The sequence below is a fragment of the Branchiostoma floridae genome, chromosome 2, assembly GCF_000003815.2.
Source record: "Branchiostoma floridae strain S238N-H82 chromosome 2, Bfl_VNyyK, whole genome shotgun sequence".
NCBI classification, from domain to species: domain Eukaryota; kingdom Metazoa; phylum Chordata; class Leptocardii; order Amphioxiformes; family Branchiostomatidae; genus Branchiostoma; species Branchiostoma floridae.
The window spans coordinates 30,417,858-30,427,837 of NC_049980.1; the positions used below are offsets into that span (position 1 = coordinate 30,417,858).

A 9,980-nucleotide genomic window follows, 5' to 3' on the forward strand; every position below is an offset into this window, starting at 1 on the left:
ACTTCATAAGTTACATTGACTATCATATATAGTTTAAATAAAACAAGATTAAGTCCTATTGAGAAACAGTTTTGCTATTTGAACGTTTTATCTACAACTAAAATTTCAGTTGGACACACTGAAAGTAATGGACTATTCCAGACGTAATTAAAGACAGGAGTTTCTGACCCAGAAAAGAAGCCTCACTATTCCAACTTTTCACACGTTGAAGTTAAAACTTCCGTGTCTAATGTATACAGATAAGATGGTGATGGTTTTAAGTAAGTTACAGAGAGACAAAAATATATTGTGGAGGGACTTTTTTCCGGAGGGAGTCTAAGAGAACAGCGTTAGTTGATAGTTTAGTTTTAACTTTTGTGAAAAAGTAGTGATGAAATCTTGAAGACAAGAAGTAGGAGACTGAGTTTGCTGAGTAAATTAAGTGGGTGCTGATGTATTAAGTGCCCAGATGCGGGTAAACTTGAAGAAACCGGCGGACTTGACGTCTAGTTAACTGGTCACTGACGGTAACCGGAATGGTTAATTACATATCCCAGCATGCACCACTTTCAACATGGCTGACCCAGGGTTTGGGTTCTAAACCCGAAGGTTTGGGCACCGAGTTTTGATAGTTTTACCAGTTTTGTACAAAATTTCAACGATTTTACCCGATTGGTCTTCGAGAGGGAGCCACATAGGTACGTTTTGATCACCTTTCATCATCTGTAACCGTTTTTTCCGGGAGATATTGGCGCCGAAACAGACAAAGAACCCCAGTTGTTTTTCAACCAGCGCCCCGTTTATCGTGTTATTATGCTAATTTCATTAATTTATAAGCCATCCCAGCGGCCCCGTGACTTCAACCTATTAACGTACTTGTACATGGCGGTCACGTCGGAAGCCAAGTCGACGGCAGGGAAAGACTGGATGTGTGGAAAAAAGTGCCTTCGTTTGGAAGCGTCAAACATTGAAAATTGTTATGTGGAGCGTGGCGGGAAATTTGACTCACAGTTACTGCGTGATCGCACTCTGTGCTTATCAATACTGTACTGGGTAATACTAATAATAAACAGAGTTTGCCATGTTATTATTTAGTGCCACAGGCTTCAAAATTATTGAACAGCATATGGAACATGTATTGTGCCATGAGGCAATTTGTCCTCTATCACGTATATCTACTTTACTCTAGATATGATGTACATTGTATGTATTCCGTGTAGCAAAAGTAACGTGCAGGCCAGGGTCAGGTAAATTCAGGCAAATGTCCATGGCAGCAGTCCATCCCATGTAACAATTAGTGACATGTGCTGTCCAGTGGTTCGTGTTTCAGCCCCTGGACTAAGAAGTCAGAGTTTGAGGCCCAGCTGTTGTCCCTCACCTCAGTCCTGACATGCATGCTACTGGAAAGGGTTGCAGACGTAACATTTTGCCGTGGTCCACTGTCCATTGTTCTCATTGAAAAGAGCTATAGCAATTTTCTCAGTACAATGAACCTGTGATGCTGTATATATTATAATAAAGCTTCTGTCTTCTCTGTCACAACCTGTTGAAGAGTGCTAACCTAGTTTAAGATCGCTTTCACTTTTTTTACCTGATTTAGTGCAGGTGACAATTTGTTTTTTGTGCATTGTGATAGGATGAGTGGACATCCTGTGTAATTGTATGAGAGGCACCACCACACCTGGGATGGTACAGTCCTATGCTACCACATGATTGGATGTGGAGCTTCAAGCTCTCAAAGTTTTGGATAAATTATTTGTTCCAGGCCAGGTGTTGCATGATGGGAGAGCCGCGGTACACGATCGAGCAAATCGACCTGCTACAGCGGCTGCGGAGGACGGGACTCAGCAAGGACGAGATTCTGCAGGCGCTGGACACCATGGAGAGACTAGACCGCGAGCACGGCAGCATCGTCGCACCACCAGCTCATCCATGTACCAACAGGTGTGTTTGAACCTTTATCTATCTATCAGGTATACTGTATTTAGGGACTCAGCAAGGATGAGATTCTGCAGGCGCTGGACACCATGGAGAGGCTGGACCGCGAGCACGGGAGCATCGTCGCACCGCCAGCTCATCCATGTACCAACAGGTATGTTTGAACCTTTATTATTCATGAGAAGGCAGGTATACTGTATTTAGGGACTCAGCAAGGACGAGATTCTGCAGGCGCTGGACACCATGGAGAGACTGGACCGCGAGCATGGCAGCATCGTCACACCGCCAGATCATCCATGTACCAACAGGTGTGTTTGTTTGAACCTTTATCTATCTATCAGGTATACTGTATTTAGGGACTCAGCAAGGACGAGATTCTGCAGGCGCTGGACACCATGGAGAGGCTGGACCGCGAGCATGGCAACATCGTCACACCGCCAGCTCATCCATGTACCAACAGGTGTGTTTGAACCTTTATTATTCATGAGAAGGCAGGTATACTGTATTTAGGGACTCAGCAAGGATGAGATTCTGCAGGCGCTGGACACCATGGAGAGGCTGGACCGCGAGCATGGCAGCATCGTCGCACCACCAGCTCATCCATGTACCAACAGGTGTGTTTGAACCTTTATTATTCATGAGAAGGCAGGTAAACTGTATTTAGGGACTCAGCAAGGACGAGATTCTGCAGGTGCTGGACACCATGGAGAGACTGGACCGCGAGCACGGCAGCATCGTCACACCGCCAGCTCATCCATGTACCAACAGGTGTGTTTGAACCTTTATTATTCATGAGAAGGCAGGTATACTGTATTTAGGGACTCAGCAAGAAGGAGATTCTCCAGGCGCTGGACACCATGGTTGTCTAAAGATGAATCTAACATGTAAAACATGCCTCTCATTCAGAACCATGCGATGGAACCTGAAATCTGAGGGTGAGATTGTCCCGGCTGCCAGCCCGCCCGTCTCCAGCCCACAGGGGGCACTAGCAGCTAATGGAACAGCCAGTCCCATGGACCAGACCAGGCCGCACAAGGACTGTGTGCTATCTGAGGAACAGATCCAAACTGAAGTGGAAATCATGCTCAAGTAAGAACACTGTTTGGAATAACGTTGTTGAAAAGAGAGATGTGTAAAATGTACTTGCTTGAAGACATTTAATTGTGCTGTGATTATTTCATCTTACTATAAGTTAGAACTATGTTTTCGGAAGATACATAAGATTGATTTTTTTCCTCAGTAAAAACGTGGAGTCTGTGAAGGAGGAGCTGCGATTATTTCTGTCGGAGCGTCGGATCTCACAGGGCCTCATCAGCAGGTATTTGTGTACCATATTATCTGAGATTCACCACATATGCCTCACATTGAAAAGCCTATCACACTTAATGATGACTTATAAAAAAAGTTGGGGTCAACCCCTGCATCCCAGGTACACAGGGATCAACCACTTGTTCCTCACGTTAAAGATCTCACCATACTTATCCGAGTTATCGTAAAGAGTAGGGGTCCATCTCAGTACAAACCTAGCATGGCAAGAGACAGCTTACCAGACATACATTGCAGACAAAGTCAACAATCCTAACCACTTGACTACCTTGCCACCCCAGGTACACAGGTATCAGCCAGTCGTACCTGTCCCAGTTCCTGACCCAGGGGCTGGACATGAGCGTCATCAAGAAGCGCACCCTCTTCACCTGGTACATCAGGGAGAAGTTCTCCAACTCACCTGGTAAGATGGTTCTTTAAACACGTGGGGAACATACTGTACAGGGCTCTAGTCTAAAAACTGGTGTTTGCATTATATTCCTGCTCTCAGTCTGTTACAGGTAACAAAAACATGCCAATTTACAGTTTAATTTCATAGAGGAAGAAACCTGTTTTTTGTTCCTGACTAACAGTTTGAAGTATTGTTTTCCATTTACAATGAATCTGCATCTAATCCTCCTGTACCCCTGGCAGTGTCAGCACTAGACTTGACATCAGCTGTGCCCAAGGCTGTGAGAGTAGCGGAGCATGTAGACGACGATCACGACTGGACACCTCACCTTCAGTTTAGGAGCAGTGTACACAGAAGGGGGCATAGGTGAGGTTGCCGTGGATTTGAGTAAGAGTAATGATGACATTGCCATGATCTAGGACACTTTGAAAGCTTGTCAGCTGAGCTGTTCAGAACCAGGTTTGGAGTACGTACTTGTAGCATCTAAGACATCTAAGACAACATCTAAGTGCAAGCACCTCTGACCCTTGTGAGACTGGGAACAACAGGCATTAAAGTAATAATAGACCGGATAGTGAGAAAGTGACTGACTGACACTGACAGACAGAGTCACCTATCATGTAGAGAAATTGGAAAATGAGAAAGTACAGAAAATATTAGTGTTAGGTTGGGCATGAGACCTCATAGTAGATATAGCTCAACTTTTGTCATGTGTTACCCAGATTTAACTGGCCCGAGGCTTGCATCACCATCATGGAGAAGTACTTTGAAGAGAACCAGTACCCAGATGAGAAGAAACGAGAGGAGATCACCAACGCCTGCAACAGTGTTATACAGAAACCAGGTACAGAACAATGCCTGCAACAGTGTTATACAGAAACCAGGTACAGAACAATGTCTGTAACAGTGTTATACAGAAACCAGGTACGGAACAATGCCTGTAACAGTGTTATACAGAAACCAGGTACGGAACAATGCCTGCAACAGTGTTATACAGAAGCCAGGTACGGAAATAATGCATGCAACAGTGTTATACAGAAGCCAGGTACGGAAATAATGCCTGTAACAGTGTTATACAGAAGCCAGGTACAGAACAATGCCTGCAACAGTGTTATACAGAAACCAGGTACAGAACAATGTCTGTAACAGTGTTATACAGAAACAGGTACAGAACAACTCCTGTAACAGTGTTATACAGAAACCAGGTACAGAACAATGTCTGTAACAGTGTTATACAGAAACAGGTACAGAACAACGCCTACAACAGTGTTATACAGAAACCAGGTACAGAACAATGTCTGTAACAGTGTTATACAGAAACCAGGTACAGAACAATGTCTGTAACAGTGTTATACAGAAACCAGGTACAGAACAATGTCTGTAACAGTGTTATACAGAAACAGGTACAGAACAATGCCTACAACAGTGTTATACAGAAACCAGGTACAGAACAATGTCTGTAACAGTGTTATACAGAAACCAGGTACAGAAATAATGTCTGTAACAGTGTTATACAGAAACCAGGTACAGAACAATGTCTGTAACAGTGTTATACAGAAACCAGGTACAGAACCAATGCATGCAACAGTGTAACACAGAAACCAGGTACTGAAATACATTGCAGTATCTTCATTCATAAAGCAACTGATGTGTGGACATGAGAAGTTTTAAGAATTAAGAAGAGTTTTGCATCATTGTAAGGACAGTGTAAGACTAATAGATACATTCATCAAAAGTTGACACTGTTTTTCCCTGGTTCAAATTCAAACACTTTGTCAGCTGTTGCATGCAGAAGGGAAGTCAGAGTTGGACTGTTTCATTAGAGTGTCTCTAGATTAGCAGTCGTTTGATCAGAATCCCCTTACTTAGTCTTACAGACCCAGGCAGTATTTCGGTAGATATATTCATTTTCAAAATAGAAGGGAAGGGAGGTTTTTGAAGTGTCATATGTTCACGATTGAAACAAAACTTTTGTATGATAGCAGTACATTGGAAAATGCATCTTCAAGAATTCATTTATTTGAGATAGAATGGTGACCATAAAAATTTGACAATAGAACTGCCACAAAAGTTCCAAGATTTAAATAGTGTGTGTTACAAAAGCGCCCCCTGTCCTCCCCCATCAGGAGTGGAGCTGCCGGCCCAGATGCTGGTGAACTCGGCCCGTGTCTACAACTGGTTCGCCAACCGGCGGAAGGACGTGAAGAGACGGCACTCCGCAGGTTTGGCAAGTTTTGGGGTCAAAAGTAAATCTCTTTCTTTACTCCAACTAACATCAGCTAATAACTATACAGCAGTGCATCTGTCTTTTGTAGTCAATTGTTCAGATGGGTTGAAGACTTACAAAAGTGTTTTTCACTTTATCATAGTGCACAACACTCTGTCTCCAGTGCCAAGTAGTCAGCCCAACCCTCACCATCGAGTAGAGGATAGAGGCAACCAAAATACAGACCACCACAGTGGGAATATACTACAGGAACAAGGTCGGTATTTGATGTACATGTACATGTTTCATGTGCTAGTTGGCCTTGTCCATATTCTTACTCTAAAGAGTTGAAACAGAGTTCAGCTTCTAGTATTCTCTATTGTACATCTTGTCAATCAGGCAATCAGGACTTTTCGACTTAAACAAATTTCAGACTTAATTAGATTTGTTTACTGTCTAATGAGTGAGATTGTTTGGCATGATCGGCAGCGCGTTGGGCTCAGGGCCAAGACAGTCTTGGTTTGAACCCTGCCGTGTCACCGATCTTGTTCCCTTGGGAAAGCACTTCACTAAGGTGGAATTGAATACCTAGCTTCGACTAATGCGGTCCCTCGGATAGGATGTTAAATAAAGACTGTGGCATAATGATCAACATAATGATTGTGGGCACTAAAGGAAGAAAGAAAGAAAGATTCTTGAATGTATGATAAAGACAATTCTCATTACAAAATTTGCATGGGAAGGTCCTGAATGTGTGATAGGGGCTTAAGCTCACATTCACATTTCAGGAGAGTCGGAGCACAAAGAGTCTCATCAAGATCCTGTCCAGGTCGCCGTGGAGATGGCAGCTGTCAATCACGCCATCATGGCCCTCGTCAATCAGCACAGTGATGACATCGACCAGGGGGAGGAGCAAGAGGCAGAGGAGGGGGAGGATGGGGAGTTCAGCTAAGGGGAAACGGGGAGGCCACAAGGTTCTGTAATCATAATCAAAGCAAAACATTGTCATTAAGCAGCTACTCAAGCAACTGGATATGATTATGGAAATGGTCAAAACAGACCATTTCCAAAATCATATCCAGTTGCTTGAGTAACTGCTTTTTGGTGTAACTTTTTGCCTGGATGTCAAACCTTCATCAGCGTAAAGCAAAACCTCATGTTTTTAGAAGAAATATTTGACTGGTGTACCTGAAAGGCTGTTGTCAAGGCCATAATGTTTTCTAAGTGTGCAGTTAAACATGCCCAAGAAGACCACCCAGGAGACATATGAATCTGGTCTACGTCCACAGGTGGCCACTATAGACAGGGTGCTTTTAAAGTGCTTGTGTCAACAGGAAAAAAATATCTCTAAGGAACCACCAAAAAGAGGTCACATTGGCTGGATGGTTCTTATGTCGAGATGGCCTTTTGTACAGGACAGACTGTACAATGAATCAGAATGTTTTAAGAATTTGACCAGTGTACTTGGTAGGTATGAAAATATATTGTATTGAATTGAAGGGTTGTCCAATTTTCTAATGAAAGGCAAAAGTAATCATAACTATATCTTTATTGCAAGTTTATTTACAACAAAGTTGCAATTAAAACAACATGTAATTAACTGATTTTGATAAGAACAATACAGATGATAAGGAGCTGGGTAGAGCTAAACTGTGGAATTAATCAAATTGTGAAGAAAAGAGTTGTGAAGAAAAATAGGACATTCTTGTATACGTAGTTGGAAAGATAATTTGTGACAGTAGCTCACACTCTATTTATCCATGTTGCATTATAGATTTTGTACTGTTTAACCCTCCTGGGCCCAAGTTCCTAGGAACAGGAGCTAGAATCATGTAACTACAATTGTTGCATAACTCTTACAAGGCAAATGTGTAAGTGCAAGTAAAGTCTGGGTTGATAAAAATGCCCAGGTGTGTGAAGATGCTATTATTATGCCATTTACCAATGTTTAAATCTCTTAACCTTATGTTTCCCAAACATTCCTTGAATTAGGTTAACGTAAAAAAAAAGGAAAGATTTGTCAGTAATCTTTTGATTTATTTGTCAATGCCATGATTCATAACTTTTTTATGAGAAAGTATTTTAGATTGCACTTTATCATGTGCTTCCATTATTCACCAGAAATTCTCAATTTCGAGAACTTGAAGTGACAAATTAATCTTGAAGTGAATTTCTCCCACTCTTTTGAGTCCCCAAGAGCAGTAGTTTTATGTGTAAAGCGATAAATCAAAGTGACCCCTCCTTCTTCATACACCCATTCCAAAATGCTATGTGCCAACTCTTACCACGGAGGTTAAACCGAACCAAGGAAAAATGCCAATCAATTTACAGCTACTCTCATTGGTTAATCAAATGACCAATCAGAGACCAGATAGCAGGTTGAGGGGCTTTATGTTCTGACTTCAGATGTTTGCCATTTTGTGATATTTGTAAGTCGATGTGGAACCCTACAAATCAAATCTGTAAAAATATTACCGCATTTTAAAAAAAATTCATTTTGTTCTTTGTAAGAAATTAACTGGGACTTGAAGTCCCAATAGTGTGTACATATAGTAGTAAGTAGTATAAATGCAGAAAAAGTTGTTCACAAACTAGTGAGAGTTTTAATGTGTTTAAAAAAACAAACAAACTCACTACCTCCTTTAGTATTTGCACCGAATGCTAACATTAGTATCTGCGTGCAATAGATTTTTCCATAACTACTTTAAATGTTAGGGATGCCATATGTTGTACAAGTGTTGATGATGATGATTGTACTAATGTTGTGATGTAAAAAGTTGTGTTAACATATTGAGAAGTCCCAATTTTGTATGTTGGTAAGTGCATAGTTTATTGACTAATTCCTAGACAAGACAATTCTAAGTTTCCAAGTCAATTATGGTATAATGATGTTTGTCCAGCTATTGTCCAGGTTAAAAACAAGATATCAACTGTACATAATTTTTACTTTCATGTTCGAATATCCGTCATCTGTACACGTATGTAGTACATGGCATGTTATTTTTGGTACTGTTATTCATGTTATTTAATGCATTGTTATTTATATGTATTAAGTCTAGTCCTTTTATGTTAGAGAATATTGTGTACATGTATACTTTTGTGTAAACTTTTGTGTCCTAGAAATGAAAAGTTTCAGTAAACATGTCCACCATCTCAGTATCTCAGTAATCACTAGTCCAGTATGTGAATTTTTACTTGTTGAAACTAATTTATTCATTAAACCTTATCAGCAATGAACATGCAGTTTATTAGATATTTTTCATGGGCAAGGTTTCAATTCTTTACACTCAGGCATATTGTTTAGAATTGGTCATTCAGAGGTTCTGTAGTTATGCTCACCCAAAATATCCCGAAACACATACACACACACCGAGATATACAGACACATCACACACGCACACGCATATACACCAAGAACAATGTATCATGTTAGCAATACAATACTGTTCTCTCTCAGAGGCATCAGCATGCTTGCCTTGCAATATCGGTCAAAGCCGACAGGGGGAGCTTTCAAATGTAGCCGCTGTCGAACTCTTACTTTGAACGCGAGACTTAAGCTAATGCTTAAAATGAAGTTCAATGCTTTAGCAGAGGTAGACCACGCAAAACGTCTGTACATCAAATTTGTGATGATTCTGGCTGCTCGGCTGAAGAACTGCCCGAGGCTATGGAGGATAGGGAAGGATGGAGGAAGAGAGTCATGGCCATCCGTGCAACCAGCACGCCCGGATGATGATGATGATGGTGCTTTTGCGACAGCTGATTGTGTAGTAAGGCGACATTCCGGCTGGCGGTTGTAGTCGGGCACATCGGGTTCTTTCGCGTGCAGAGGTTGGACGCCCCAGGCTTAATCCTGAAGCTATCCTAAACTCTAGCTTCTAAACTGACTTCGACTTTTATTTTTACTCTAGGCGCCGCAAAATTAACTCCCTTCCTCGGCAAACTCCCTTTCTAGGCATAAGAAAACCTAGCCATGTTGAAAAGTTGCGAACCTGCGCCCTTACCCAAAAAACTGAAAGCCAGCCCCGCGAAGGAGGCGATTCTACGTACACAAAAATCCGACAGCGTTTACCCCCCTGCCCTCCCGTTTCTACTAGCGTTAGACGGCGATCTCCGAGCGGCCAAGATTGCGTTTGTTTG

General features: G+C 41.9%; 2 protein-coding genes across 10 annotated transcripts in view; one reads left to right on the plus strand and one right to left on the minus strand.

The window, feature by feature from the left end:
- The window catches only part of LOC118409729 (3-oxoacyl-[acyl-carrier-protein] reductase FabG-like), an 876,245-nt gene that overhangs the window by 787,000 nt on the left and 79,265 nt on the right, over nt 1–9,980 (minus strand). The gene's annotated exons all lie outside the window — the stretch shown is intronic.
- On the plus strand, nt 523–9,067 carry LOC118409714 (homeobox-containing protein 1-like). 9 transcript variants are annotated; one of them, XM_035810975.1, is made up of 11 exons: nt 847–1,032; nt 1,745–1,846; nt 1,995–2,071; nt 2,824–3,006; nt 3,158–3,235; nt 3,525–3,646; nt 3,877–4,000; nt 4,357–4,478; nt 5,761–5,880; nt 6,004–6,117; nt 6,629–9,067. In XM_035810975.1, the coding sequence occupies exons 1-11, from the start codon at nt 862–864 to the stop codon at nt 6,790–6,792; spliced, it is 1,377 nt and encodes a 458-aa protein (XP_035666868.1). In that variant the 5' UTR covers nt 847–861; the 3' UTR covers nt 6,793–9,067. The 9 variants fall into 9 exon arrangements, with proteins under 9 accessions (XP_035666872.1, XP_035666873.1, XP_035666868.1 ...); XM_035810976.1 differs by having other exon boundaries at nt 1,745–1,837; nt 1,986–2,071; XM_035810979.1 differs by lacking the exons at nt 847–1,032; nt 1,995–2,071 and adding an exon at nt 523–677 and having other exon boundaries at nt 1,745–1,923.